Raw genomic sequence first — 15,186 nt, 5'->3', positions numbered from 1 at the left:
GCAATTTGATCAGAGACAGTAACCAAGACCCAAGTTGAGATGTTTGCTGACTGAGGACAAATGTGTTGCATTCAGAGCTGTAATCAGAGAAAAGGATTCTCACATATGTTTGTTTATGATCAAAATGCTATATGAGGCCATACTGATATAATCTTTTGTGGATTTAGTTCTGCAATCACACAGGTCCTGGGTGTACAAATAGGCATATTATTCAAATAGCTTCATCCCACATATGTGAATATGCTGTTTTAGTCAGATTTGAAAATTCTTAGTTATTATGGGTTTTTAGAAACAGTGATATCAACACACCTCCATTGTTGTATTATAGAACAGGCTTGTGTCTTATCATGGTAACCTCAGCGTTATCCCTGCGTTTTCTTTACTTCAAAGGTGGTCCACTTCTTACCAGGGGTATATCCTTATGCTAAGTTATCCTGCAATCCTAAGCTACTCTGGAGCAGGTTATGTTTGCCATTAGCGATCAACAGATATCCAATTACCACCTACTGACCAATCATTTCTCTGGAAAACAGCATAGCTCTGTGCATGGATAGTACGAGGGACTGAATTTTATAATAACATCTGAAGACTTTGTTTGTTACCAATGAACATCAATAATAACTATGTAGATTCCTAAATCTTATTGTTTTATAAAAAAATATTACATCTCAGAACAGAATAGTCTATGTTTGTATGTTCTTTTTATATATATATTTTTTTCTCTCGGAGCAGTCTTTATGATACACTTCTTATTTTGGTACGTCTGTTAACTTACAGTGGACAGCTGGCTTTTATGGCAGATTTTCTTCCCATTTTCAAATAGGCAAAACATATTCATAAGCAACTCTTTCCCAGTCTTACTGACTTTTAAAGTGCACGCACATTTATATAGTATATTTAAGACTGAACTAAAGTAAACTAAACTGAACTTAACCTTTGCTCTTACAGAACACACACTCACACTACTGCTTTGTCTGCAGCGGCTGTGTTACTTTTGTTTTTTATTATGTGTTTAACCTCTTCAGCTTTTTGCAACATTGTGGTTTTATCGTCCTTTGTAAATTCACCAACAGTGCTGCTGGGACAGTTTTTCATGTGAACCTGTCTGGTTATTAGCTTACCAAGTTAACCTTGCAAGTTGGGAACCAACTTCATGTCACTGCTTCTCATTATTGGAGATGTTAGGGTTAGTAAATCTAATTATATTATTATTATTATTATTATTATTATTACTTCAGTTTTGGTGATTCTACTACTCAAATCTTTTAGTACAAATAAATGTATGTTAGTATGCTAATACATAAAAGTATAAAGTAAACATCACTAATAAATAAATGCATATTAAACTATTAAAAGTATTGAACGCAGCATTATTCTGTCTTTGTTGCCTCTTTCATAGTGAAGTGAAACACTGCTGGTAACTTGAAGGCAACAACTTCTTTGAAAGTTCTTTTTAAAGGTTTAGCATTGCTTTAAGTGCAGAAAGAAGCCACACAGGAAAACGCCCCTGCTCATTGCTTTTTACATTTGTCACGTGCCGACACAGTCAGCAGCACGGCATCATGGAGGTCAGAGCTATGTGCATCAAATTATGTAAGTACCACGTCTATTTCCACATAAAAACTAAACTACAGTAGTTATGAGATGCTATGATACCTTTGCCAGCAGCTGTGGGAACCAACAAGAGTTTTTGTAATCTCTAACTATTTTTTTTGTCTCCTTAGTGATCCTGCTGTGTACACATTACCAGGAAGTTGGTGTGTATCATACATTTGCTTGTTGATATGAACGATGTTTACTATTTTCTGCTTCGGGGAGTATAAAAATGTATAAATGTATAAAAAGTATGGAAAATATATGTTCTGTGGTGTTTCTAGTGAACCTGCACATTTGGTAAATGTAATCATGAGTCACTTCTTCAGTTAATTTGCTTTCATTTACTCAAGTGTTATTTTTTTCATTGTTTAACCACAACAGTTTTAGTACAAGTCTAAACTGTACCTTTCTTTTTTTTCTTTTTCACAGATGCAGTTTCTCTTCGTATCGTTCCAAACAGATTGCAGTTCTTTGAATATGAATCAGTGATATTTTACTGTGAGGATGCTGTTTATTGGGAAGTTGTGCATAATTCCAAAGGGAAAATAAACTCATGCAGTCACAACGACCAGGGAAAAGCAGGATCATTGTGCATAATAAAAAGTGTGTATCCAGATGACGGTGGAGAGCGCTGGTGTGAGACTAAAGGAGAAAACAGAAGCGACAGCATCAACATCAGTGTTACTGGTAAGTTTGCACTGGGACAACATTTTGTTTCAAACTTAGTTTAAATTAATTTCAATAAATCTCAGATTCTTGTCATTCAGCTGGATCTGTGGTCCTGGAGAGTCCTGCTGTTCCTGTGATGCAGGGTGAAGCTGTGACTCTTCGCTGCAGAAACAAAAGTGTTTCCTCCAACTTCACCTCTAATTTTTATAAAGATGGAGCTCATGTTCACAGCAGCTCCACAGGAGATATGACCATCCAAAGAGTTTCAAAGTCAGATGAGGGACTTTACACGTGCAACATCTCAGGTGGTGGACAGTCACCGGAGAGCTGGCTCAGTGTCACAGGTAAGACCCTGAAGAGGTCATATCCTTTTTTCTTTCTTTTTTAATGGCAGTACTATTACAACTGCATCACTTTGTAATTCTGAGCTAAGTCATGTGCCAGGAGGAACCGTGTATGGTATCTTTTGTGTTACATTTTAATATAAGGTTGGTGCAGACGTGTGATGTAATTGAAATGTAGACACATTTTCAATCATTGATTTTTAAGCAAAGCCGTTGAATCTATTCGTGTTTTAGAAATATTAGGAAATATAAAAAATAAATATTATGAAATGTGCAAAATATACCTTCTGATAATCAAATGTAAAGTAAGGTTTTTTGGAGTTTTTTTAAGTTTTGAATGCAGATATGTCAAATTTTAAACAGTGTTGCACTATAAAGAAGTAGAAATGAAAATTTAGGGTTGTTTATGTTCCCCTTACAATTTTAACTCTTTAACATTCAACAACTCATTCAGAAAGTCTCAACGAGACGTCATGTGCCACATCTTGGATCATTGCCACTATTTCATTGAGTGCTCTGTTGTTGTTGGTGGGACTGCATCACTTTGGTAAATGTCGCCAGGGCGGAGGTAAAAAAAAAAAAGAAAAAGAAAAACATTTCACATAATTTTGTGTTCATGGGTTTTGGTTTGCTACAAGCAATGCAGTTCTGTTCATTCAGAAGTATATTATTTTAAGCACTAGAAAGACGGAATCACTGCAGTGTAACAATTGCTACATAGAAAATGTGCTAATTTAAAGTTTATTCAAAAAAAAGTTTTTTGTTTTTTTTTGTTGTTTATTTTTTTGTTTTTCCCCTCTTCTACTGCAGTGTCACTCTGTCAGTCAACAAAGGTAGATGATTCTCGCTCATTCGAGGATCAAACAGGTAAGAAAACAAACACTGTTTCAATATTATTGTAATAGTAATAGTAAAACACTGGTTTAATATCTAGAATAAAACTGAAATTTCCTATTAGAGGTTTGTATTAAGGAATTAAAGTGACTTAAGCTAAATTCACATGGGGCAACCTAAATGATTTAGAAATAGTCGTTGCATGTTCTTTTTTCCCCCAGTTTCAACAGAAGCCAGTACAGTGAATGCAGTGAAAGAAACACATGCTGTTGTAAGAAAAAACAGAGGTAATTTATGCTGTATCTTTTGTTTGTTTTCTTTTCTATGCTTGTGTTTTCTCTCTTAATATTTATTTTCTTGTGTGGTAATGTCTGGATCTAATTTATTTATTAATTCATTTTGGACAATATCTATTTTTTTATGGCTATATAATGATACATTTTTGTTTACTTTCTTCTGTTTCAGCATCACTCTGTCTGTCAGCAAAGGAATATAGTTTGATCGAGGATCAAACAGGTCAGAACACACAATGTTTTTAGTATTATTGTATAAAGAAATAAAAACTTACTCAGTGAAACCAATTCAGGGATTACCACCACAGCGGGCAGCAACCTATTAAATGTACAGTCACCTGAACAACAGAAGTACTGAACTCTCAGTGTACCCAGCTTCTCCTGAAATGCTGTAAAATCCTGCAGAAAGCCGTATGTTACAGTGTCCTTTCCCACCAACTAATCCAACTCACCACCAGGTGGTGATCAGTTGAGAGCTCAGCTCTTTCTCTCATTACCCACGTTTCCAGACAATACAGACCCAAATCTGATCATGACTGAAAAATTGATCATGAGTCTCGACCTGGATCTGCAAATTATGAAATCCCTTATGCTAGAGCATGGTGTTTTTTTATGGGCAAACTGTGATTTGCACAGAAGTTCATGAACAAAACACCACTCTGGTTCAGAGTGAGTCACAGTCATGCCTCTCCAGATCTCATTGCCCACACAAGAACTGATGTCTGTCAGTAGGACAATAGAATTGCCAGGTGGAGAAGCAACTTCAAGAAGGTACTGAAACAACAAGACACCCTCTGATAATCAGTAAGGCAGAAGGATAAAAAGAATACTCTGCTCTCCACATTGACTTTCACTGAAGACAACTAGAGTTAAAATTCCATAGCCCCTTAACCATGGACCACCAGGGGCACTGCCCTTTACCGCCTCCCAACATAAATTACACCCGATCCCTAAGACATCTCCTACAGGTGGTGTGCCATTTGGGCTAATACATTTTCTTCTCATCAAAGTGGAACTGCCAGGCAAATAGAAAGCAGAAACGCCATTAGAGATTCACCTTTTTTGTTAGCCCTGTTAGCAGCACCTTGCATATAGCGAAATAAATGTTTTATGAAATAAACATTTTGGCTAACAACTGATTTAATTCCATCTGTTGCTGAAGCAGAACCGGGACCCATCACAAGAATGCCCTCAACATGTATCAACCAACCTGTATCAGCAGATCCCTTCTATTCTATAATATCATAGGTAAGATTGGCAATAATAGTTCTCTCTCTCTCTATATATATATATATATATATATATATATATATACACACATACACACATACACACACACAGTGGAATCCCGACTTATGAAATTAATTAGTTCCCGAAGGTCTTTCCTAAGTTTTCGTAATGGGCTGAAATATTGCCGTTAAGTGCCTTCGTAACTTGAATTTTTTGATATATGGGAAATTCGTAAGCTGGGATTCCACTGTATATCTTTGTGAGGTTTCATCCTTTCAGAAGTCATGTGTAAGATGATCCTATCATAATACAAATGCAGAATTAATGCTTGACCCACCAGAGACAATAAGAATGCTAATGTTTCAGGTCAAATATATTCATTCTGTTTTAAGTTAAACATTGGTGTGTAATATGCACCAAAGCAATTTCTTTCCATCATTAAAAGTAAAGAAAGAAAATAAATGTATAAAATATTCTTTTTTGTAATTTCTGTGTGTCCTACAGGTTGCTGAGAGAGCTGAATAAAGACATAATTTCAACTAACAGAGAGTAAAAACAACCCAGAATTATACTGTATTGTTTTTTTTGTAACTGAAGAAGTTGTACACATTGTACACTGAGTTTGGTTTGCATGTCTATAAACTGTTATAGCTTGTGTGCATTCAGTTAAATAGACCCATGTGGTTCAAAGTACGTAGAACGTTCAGTTACCAAGACAGACACTGTTCTGCTTTTCTCTACGTTTACATCTAATTAAAGCTAACTTGTGGCTTCTGCTTTCTCTTTTCACATATGTATGGTTGCAGCTCACAGGCACTCACTGTGGTGAACTGCTAATCTGAGTGTTGCGTTGCCTTTTCCAAAACAGCTGCGTGGTCAAGAGTAAAATATGATTTTGTAGTTTGATATAAAGCATATCTTTAATTAAAGTGTGGTTTAGTACACAGACAGAATAAGTTGTAGCTTGTTTTGTCTTCCAGAACTGTGATAACCTCAGCTGTTCAATAAAGCCAAAGGTGAGACTATCTGCATGGCCAGTGTTAGACTGTGTCTGAAAACAAAATTTAGAAGCTGAAAGAGAGTTAATGAAACCATGAAAAGCCAAGAAAGGAATTTGATTTTGATGGTGGAAGGTGGTGCTCAGTGCCTCTGGGCCTGATCTTAAGTAATTACAGTAAACATTTGACAATCTGTTACTGTTAATTTACTTTTAGTTACTCTTAATTATTACATCACAATTTTCCACCCCCACATCATGATTGATTTTCACATGAAAAAAAGGAAATGGCTCACAAAAGACCAGATTGGGTCATAATGAAAAAGCTTATATTTGACACATTGATGCTGTAGACAAGGGGAGTTAACAGAACACAAAGTGACATTACAGAGATGCATTTCTTTAAAGTAGCAGCAGAAAATGAGAATATGTAAGTGAATTTAAAGGGTATCCAAAATGTGCCTGAGTAAATTTGCGATGTTTGCCGTGCTTAAAAAAACGCTTCCATTTCCATCATTTCAGTGCCAGTCTGCTACAATGACCAATATATTAACGGCCCTGTCATACTTTCCCTGTTGGTAGATGAGATGTTTTAAAATAGGTTTTTAATTCTTTTACAAATAATTTTTATTTGTAAATGTGGGGGTGGGATGCTAAGTAATTTGTCGTGTGCAAACTGGAATGGCTGGTTTAAAAAACTAGAACTTTTTAAAAAAATTTAAATTAGACTGGATTATATTTTAAATGTATCAGTATTAAGAAGCTAACATGAACATGTGGGTGGTTTATGTTCCTTCTCTCATATCGTTTTTTTTTTTTCTTTTTATTCAAACCGTCATTTAGATATATTAGATAGAGATTCTCAAAATGTGGACTTCTGGTCTGGGTCTGCCTCTTCTGGCTGTCAAATGGTGGAGCAAAGACACCAATCGTTTGACAGCCAAGAAAGATAGGTGTACTGTTACCATCATTCATTCACAGTCAACGTCCAGACAATATTGACCAGTGCATCTCACACTGCTGGGCTGTCTGTATGAGAGTGTTCCCTTTGAACAAGAATCCAGTATTTTTAAAAGATTTTGCTTCCAGTTGCCCACAATTTGAAGCAAGTCAACATCCCAGCCATTGTTATATAAAGATGAACCTCCAAATCCACCTCTAAACGCCACATTGTTTCAGAACGTGGGTGCAACCCCTGGCCCTCACTAACACTACCATATGTGGGTTTGCACTAGTACAGTTAGCATTACTGGAAACATCTGCCATGTCAATGTAACAGCCTGGAATGGTGCTGCCTATGACTCTTTCTTGGACAGCTTCCACTGTGATGGTTACTGGACTCAGGTGGGTTGGTTCTGTTCTCATATTGTTCCCCTGCCACTAAGAGAACACCTTGGATGGTTCAGTAGAGAGAGAGTTTATTCCCCCGGCTTCTATCTATATGGTGAGCCAAGGGTGTGAGTCTTTTCTTGGCTGTTTCTAAGACCTTAGGTTTAGACAGCTTTCTGTATTTCTTGTTGTTCTGCAGCTCTCATAGTTGTATTTGCAGTCTTACAAGCTGTAAAAATCCAAAACTACAGTATTGTAGCATCCCTCTGACAGAAGACAGAGACGATTGGTATTGTGTTTACTGGCTGTTTATTAATACCAGTAACACAGGCTACTGTAGACCATAGTCAATGCCAAAACAACAGGAAAACTAACTTGTAAACCAGTCCGTTACAGTATATTAGACAATTCCTCCAAGATATAAGTATGAAACTGTTTGCTTGATCCACCAGAAACAATTATCACCTGACCTCAGAAATGTCCATGCCAAAAGGTTGATTCTGTCCATTTTAACCCACTTTGGCACATCAGTATGAACAAACAGCATGTAAGATCGCTGATTACAGGAACCACCTGAAGTTCAGCCTCAGATGCAGACAAAATGTCAGGGTTCCTGTGTCGTTGACCCCGTGTTTTCAGTTTAGTCATGTTCTACTTTTAGTTTCCATATATACACGTCCTGTTTTATTATGTCAGCCCTTTGTCAGTCTCTGTGCATTGTGTTCTAGTTTCCTTCTGTTCACAGTCTTCTCATTGATGTTGTCATTGCCGTGTGTTCAGTTCAGTCAGCCATCTCCTGCTGTCTTCATTCGTAAATTACAATAAACACCCTTAACCCTCACCACTAGTCCTGCGTTTGGGTCCCTCTTCTCCACATCCACACAGCAACCCCTGACACAAAAGAGGATTACTCATAAAAGTCTAAAGGGCCTTGGTATGATTACCATGACCAGAATTAGCCTTTTGGGATTTATTCACTGGATGACTGAACATGTATCATGACAAAAATTGAAACTGCTCTATGAAGTGAATAGTAGTATATAATATGCATCACAAATAATGGTTTCTACCCTTTTTAATTTTTTATTCTCTTACAGGTTACAAAGAGACTGAAGACAGTCACATCTGAGAGAGTGACCCAGATAACCCAGATCTTTTACATATTGTTTTTGTAACTGAACAAGCTGTGCATTTTCAGCTTCAGTGTGCATCTCTATAAGTTGATATAGCTTGTGTATGTTCCATTCGGTACAGCTGGATGCTAGAGCCAATTCATTGTGAACACATATAAAATTTGAATGTTAACAAAAGCAGCCATCTGTCTGTTTATAGGCTGAATTTAAAACAACTTGTTCCATATGCTTCGTCCTATTACAAGTGTATGAATGCTGTTACAAGAAAAGAGCTTTAAAAAGGACTCACTGAGGTTGTCCACTAATCAGAAACATCAACTTTGTGGTCAGCAGTGAAATATACCTGCATAGCCTGAGCATATTGCTGATTAAAGTGAGGTTTAGTACACATACAAAGTAAGAGTGTGTTTAATGCAACAGTAATGTGAAAATTTCAACTGTTCAATAAAGTCAAAGGGAAATCAGTTTTCTACAGTTGTATGGTCGTTATTAGTATCTGAAGTTAAGATTTGCAGGTTGAGTGAATTGGTGAAAGTATAATGAAGTAAACTTCTATTTAACAGGTTAAAAAGGTCTGTTAAAATTTTCTACTAATGCCACAACCACCTCATGTAAGATAAGATAAGATAAAACTTTATTAATCCCTCGGGTGGGTTCCTCTGGGAAATTCGGTTTCCAAAAAGCACAGCACTGACAGAAGTTACAAAATATTATTTTTTATATTATATATATATAAATATATAAATAAATAAATGAATATGAGGGGCCCTCATCGTAAAAAGCAACGCTGTGAAAACGCCGTAGATGGGGCTGAATTTAAGTTAGAATATCGAGGCAGTAATGAGTATGTGTATACCGTTAAATATACCAGTGGTGCAGTTATACTTCATGTAGATTGTGGTGAGGGACTATTTTGGGGGGAGTCACAAGTCATGTCTACTAAAAACTGGAAACTCTTTCGCACCGTTGTTTGTGCGGGCTTGGACAATGTGGGCTTCCCAGAGATGCTGTATGTTTCCCAGTGGAACAGTCCAACAGGCCCTGAGCTTTACAGGGTTGAGGCTGATCGCTTCAACCGCAGCCCGATGACTTTATTTTTCTCAGTGTATGTGATGACAGGGAAAGTCTTATTGCTGCCAGAGGGGTTGAAAACTGGAGGTTAAATCCTTACCCTCTAAGCATAGAAGAGAGCACTATATGGTTTAAGGACATTTTTTTTATACAGTGGTGCGACTGGAGAGCTATGCTGCGTCTGTTTAGCCAGATTGACAACACCATTGTCAACATAGGCTCAACACTGCGTAGGAGGGTATTAGAAAACGCCTGGTTTTTGATGATTTTGCGACTTGTCCGAAGACTGGCTTGCCTTCTACCCTGTGCAAACCTAAAATCATAAGGCCGTCTGACAACTAAATAAACCAAATGGTAGGGTGTGTGTGTGTGTGTGTGTGTGTGTGTGTGTGTGTGTGTGTGTGTCTGTGCAACAAATTATAACCTCTTTTTATTGTTTTCATTTTAGAGAGGGAGACATGCATGCGTGGGACCTCTCAGACTTGATCAGGTCTGTGTGAGGAAACGGTAATCGACATCAAGCTTGCAATCCACCACCTACTGATGTTGGTGCTAAATGACTTTCTACAGGACACATGCTACGGATGTCAAACAGGTCATCCCAGTCAGGTGCAACACAGCTGCTTGCTTGAATTGCCAGAGTATTTCTTTGACACCTACTATGACAATGTGATGATAAGGCTCCAGACAGACCGATTCATCCCAGCCATTCACCTGTTTGTACGCTCATACACAGTCGCTGGGACTGGAACACAATTCCGCAGGCTTGCAGAACACACCATGACCGAACTGAGATCATCACAACATATAGTATGCACAATTAATGACAATATTGCACAACTGTTAGAAGCAAGTCGTTATGCCCGTCGTGTTAAACCAGCCATGCTTCGCATGATTGGTAACTACAGGGCTGGGAGACACATGGTTTAATGTATGCTGTTCAGTATTCATTGTCTGTGTGAATGAAATAAAAAGACATGTTAACACCAGCATCTTAGTCATTTGTGTCTTGCATTCATCATGGAAAACACCTTGTCTAAAATTTATCATGATCCGGCCCATCCTGCAGGCTTGGCCAGTTTAAATAAGCTATGTATAGTAGTGATGGGATTTCTTTCGGCTCCGAACCGGCTCTTCAGGTTGTTTTGTTGCATTAATTAATTTATTATTAACAATAATATAAAATTATGCACAAAAGGAATTACTAATGTAAAAAAAAAAAAAAGTGGTTTTATTTATGTTTATATATAAATATATGCAGTGGCCTCTTGAGACAAAACACGTACAAACTCCAAAAAACATTTCTAGCATGAACTGAACTTCCAAAGCAGAGCTACCTAGATCACTTAAATTACACAATTCAAAGCATGAAAGCATGTGTGTATTGTTTGTGTATTTATACACAAGCATTCATATATAGTCAAATAAAAAAAAAATAAAAAAGTTCAGTTACCTGTTACTACCACACACCAAATCCAGTCGTTGGTACTTGCTGGCTTGTGTAGCCACTAGGTAACAAAAGTTCAACACTGCCCCTAGCATCCTGGAGCACTTCTGTTGTGTTTTGTACGTGCTTTGGAGTTTGAATGTGCTTTGTCTCTAGGGGCCACCGTAAATATAATTTTATTTATTCACTCCACATAAAATGTAATAAATAAATCATATAATACAAAAATCAACTATTCACATTCCAACTTTTAACTATTTCAATTTTCAGCTTTTTCCTTTTACAAATTTAAAGTGAAACAACACAAAACACTGCAAACCACAACACAATTAAATATAAATTATAATATGAAAACAAAAAGAACATGCATATTCTCTGTAATATGGACCTGCATGAATAAACTTTCTGAATCCTTTATCATCTGCAACCGAAAATAGTTGTGGATGATTACTATACCTTTCTAATGTGACGTTGTTGTCCCTGGCTCTCTTTCTTTGTCTCTCCCTCTGGCTCTGTTCCTGTGTTACTGAGTGTAACTACCATCCACCCCCCTCTTTCCAGCGTAAAGCACAAGGCTCGCATGCTGAGTGAAGCGAAAAAAAAAGTGCGAGAGAGAGGGTGAGAGAAAGAAAAAAGAAAAAAAAACCCACGCCTCGCGATGAGCCGGCTCGCGTCGTTCACGTCAAAGACCCGGCTCTAAGAGCCATTTCGTTCGCGAATCGACAAACAGTTTCAAGCCGATCTGGTTGATATGTCTGAATATATGGCAGATATTGATAATGTTAGATACCTGCTAACATGTATAGATGTATTCTCAAAATATGCATGGGTTAGATGCCTCACAAACAAGACAGGGACTGCTGCATCAGCCGCTTTTGAGGATATACTTACTGAGGGAAGGATCCCTATGAAACTAGAAACAGATGAAGGTAAAGAGTTTTATAATACAACCGTTAAACAGCTAAAGAAGCGATAAAGCGACCTCCTTGTTGAGAAATGTTTGAAGTTATCGGGATCAATAAAGTATTCTGATAACATCAAACATTTCTCAACAAAGAGGTACGTTTTATGAGCCTGAAATACAGCGCGTGATTGTTGATAAAAACAAAATATTGAAAGCATATTGGCTAGAAAAAAAGTGGCCCGGAAAAAGATAGCTCTAGTAAAATGGTTAGGATGGCCTGCAAGCTTTAATTCATGGATTTCAGAAAAAGACATCATCGATGCGTGATTAACCAGACGACATAGCTCTGCAGTCATTCATTCAGCACAGTGCAGTGACATTAAAACACAATACAGCCCAGTTAGTAACTATGTCAGTGTTATGGGGCCTAAAGGCAGTGTTCTCACATTTAGAGGGAGACTGGCAGAAATCCTAGGATTCAAAACAGAAGTACTTCATTATAAAAACACATACGCCCCACATCCTGCAGACATATACAGTGGGGCAAAAAAGTATTTAGTCAGCCACCGATTGTGCAAGTTCCCCCACTTAAAATGATGACAGAGGTCAGTAATTCGCACCAGAGGTACACTTCAACTGTGAGAGACAGAATGTGAAAGAAAAAAATCCATGAATTCACATGGTAGGATTTGTAAAGAATTTATTCGTAAATTAGGGTGGAAAATAAGTATTTGGTCACCTCAAACATGGAAAATCTCTGGCTCTCACAGACCTGTAACGTCTTCTGTAAGAAGCTTTTCTGTCCCCCACTCGTTACCTGTATGAATGGCACCTGTTTGAACTCATCTGTATAAAAGACACCTGTCCACAGCCTCAAACAGTCAGACTCCAAACTCTGCCATGGCCAAGACCAAAGAGCTTTCGAAGGACACCAGGAAAAGTATTGTAGACCTGCACCAGACTGGGAAGAGTGAATCTACAATAGGCAAGCAGCTTGGTGTGAAAAAATCAACTGTGGGAGCAATCATCAGAAAATGGAAGACATACAAGACCACTGATAATCTCCCACGATCTGGGGCTCCACGCAAGATCTCATCCCGTGGGGTCAAAATGATCATGAGAACGGTGAGCAAAGATCCCAGAACCACACGGGGGGACCTGGTGAATGACCTGCAGAGAGCTGGGACCAAAGTAACAAAGGTCACCATCAGTAACACACTACAACGGCAGGGAATCAAATCCCGCAGTGCCAGACGTGTTCCGCTGCTGAAGCCAGTGCATGTCCAGGCCCGTCTGAAGTTTGCCAGAGAGCACATGGATGATACAGCAGAGGATTGGGAGAATGTCATGTGGTCAGATGAAACCAAAGTAGAACTTTTTGGTATAAACTCAACTCCTCGTGTTTGGAGTACGAAGAATACTGAGTTGCATCCCAAGAACACCATACCTACTGTGAAGCATGGGGGTGGAAACATCATGCTATGGGGCTGTTTTTCTGCCAAGGGGACAGGACGACTGATCCGTGTTAAGGACAGAATGAATGGGGCCATGTATCGTGACATTTTGAGCCAAAACCTCCTTCCATCAGTGAGAACTTTGAAGATGAAACGAGGCTGGGTCTTCCAACATGACAATGATCCAAAACACGCCGCCCGGGCAACAAAGGAGTGGCTCCGTAAGAAGCATTTGAAAGTCCTGGAGTGGCATAGCCAGTCTCCAGACCTCAACCCCATAGAAAATCTGTGGCGGGAGTTGAAAGTCCGTGTTGCTCGGCGACAGCCCCAAAATATCACTGCTCTCGAGAAGATCTGCATGGAGGAATGGGCCAAAATACCAGCTACTGTGTGTGCAAACCTGGTAAAGACCTATAGTAAACATTTGACCTCTGTTATTGCCAACAAAGGTTATGTTACAAAGTATTGAGTTGTATTTTTGTTATTGACCAAATACTTATTTTCCACCCTGATTTACGAATAAATTCTTTACAAATCCTACCATGTGAATTCATGGATTATTTTTTCACATTTTGTCTCTCACAGTTGAAGTGTACCTCTGGTGCAAATTACTGACCTCCGTCATCATTTTAGGTGGGGGAACTTGCACAATCGGTGGCTGACTAAATACTTTTTTGCCCCACTGTATGGCAGAAAATACAACATGTTTATTTATGCAGATATCACTGATTACCAACTTGTGGGTGATGCCCATGCGCGACGATGGCGCGTAACCATTTTACAATTTGACAGCCCACACTACACACCCGTGTCAAAGACATTAATTGACGACATAAGAAATTGATTTGAAAGACGACCAGAATCAACACATACCCTTTTTATACGGTAAGGTGCTTGTCAAGCTACACTTCTGTCCGATAAGACAGCATTTAAAAAAAAATAAAGGATGGTTGTTTACAACACAGGTGAAGCAAAATATGTACGGTATTATCTGAATCAGGCTGGGGGAGAGCTTGGAGGGTATATCAGCACCAGCATGCAGTATGGGGCTGGACTGGGAGGCTTGTTCCGCAGCTTGTTTAGATTTGCAGTACCGCTGTTTAGAAAAGGAGTCAGTATAGTCAAACCCCACCTAAAAACTGCCGCATCAGGCATAGTGTCTGATGTCGTATCCAACATAACCAAACCCGCAACCACTAAGCAGGATGGTAACGGAGTGTATGTGTATACGCCCCCCTACTTCAAAGACCCCACCCACAGGACACACTATGTCTAACAAGTGTAAAACCACAAAACCCGCCAGGAGACCCAGCAAAACCATCGCGCGGAGTGAAACAAAACCCAGAGCCAGTCGTTCAAAAACTACAGCGTTTGACATTTTCTAAATGGCACTGTTACACAGTCAATCTGGAGAATGTGTAAAAACAGAGCTGGACCGGTTTACCATTCCCTACACACAGACTAGCATTGAGAAAAGCACATTTATTGAAATACTTCCAGTGTTGGCAATCACTGACGGAGGCCCGATCGAGTTTTACATCTCATCGTCTGGAGAAGATTACCTGGATCTAAACGACACATATATCTACACGCGTGTGAGAATCACAAACGCCGATGGCACAAACTTGACTAGGGATGCAAATGTAGGATTTGTTAATTATCTTGGATGTTCTAACAAGTCTATGTTAATTTGGGAGATAGACTCACTAGCCAATCATCCAACACGTATCCATACAGAGGTGTGATAGAATGTCATCAATTATAATAAGGACACTTTAGACACACAGTTCAGCACCGGGTTATTCTGTAAGGATACATCATCACACATGAATGACACATCCATAGAAGGGGACAACCAAGGCCTTGTGACCAGAGGCAGATATAC

At 38.6% G+C, this 15,186-nt stretch overlaps 1 protein-coding gene and 1 pseudogene across 1 annotated transcript; both read left to right on the top strand.

The window, feature by feature from the left end:
- The first annotated feature begins 1,562 nt into the window (after nucleotides 1–1,562).
- On the top strand, nucleotides 1,563–4,984 carry LOC147334595 (low affinity immunoglobulin gamma Fc region receptor III-like). Its single transcript, XM_086273201.1, has 9 exons — nucleotides 1,563–1,593; nucleotides 1,725–1,757; nucleotides 2,026–2,283; nucleotides 2,364–2,609; nucleotides 3,064–3,177; nucleotides 3,420–3,476; nucleotides 3,665–3,730; nucleotides 3,909–3,959; nucleotides 4,902–4,984. Exons 1-9 carry the CDS (start codon nucleotides 1,563–1,565, stop codon nucleotides 4,982–4,984), a joined length of 939 nt encoding a protein of 312 aa, XP_086129327.1.
- A 4,199-nt stretch (nucleotides 4,985–9,183) lies between these two features.
- Nucleotides 9,184–9,838, top strand: LOC147334594 (uncharacterized; annotated as a pseudogene).
- The last annotated feature ends 5,348 nt before the right edge of the window (nucleotides 9,839–15,186 follow it).

This window comes from Aulonocara sp. 'chitande type north' Nkhata Bay, linkage group LG3, assembly GCF_057382095.1.
Source record: "Aulonocara sp. 'chitande type north' Nkhata Bay isolate Kocher_YH1m ecotype deep benthic linkage group LG3, A_spYH_male_GT1.1, whole genome shotgun sequence".
NCBI lineage: Eukaryota > Metazoa > Chordata > Actinopteri > Cichliformes > Cichlidae > Aulonocara > Aulonocara sp. 'chitande type north' Nkhata Bay.
Note: the sequence above shows the minus strand (reverse complement) of the source record. Positions and strands in the feature narration are given on the sequence as shown.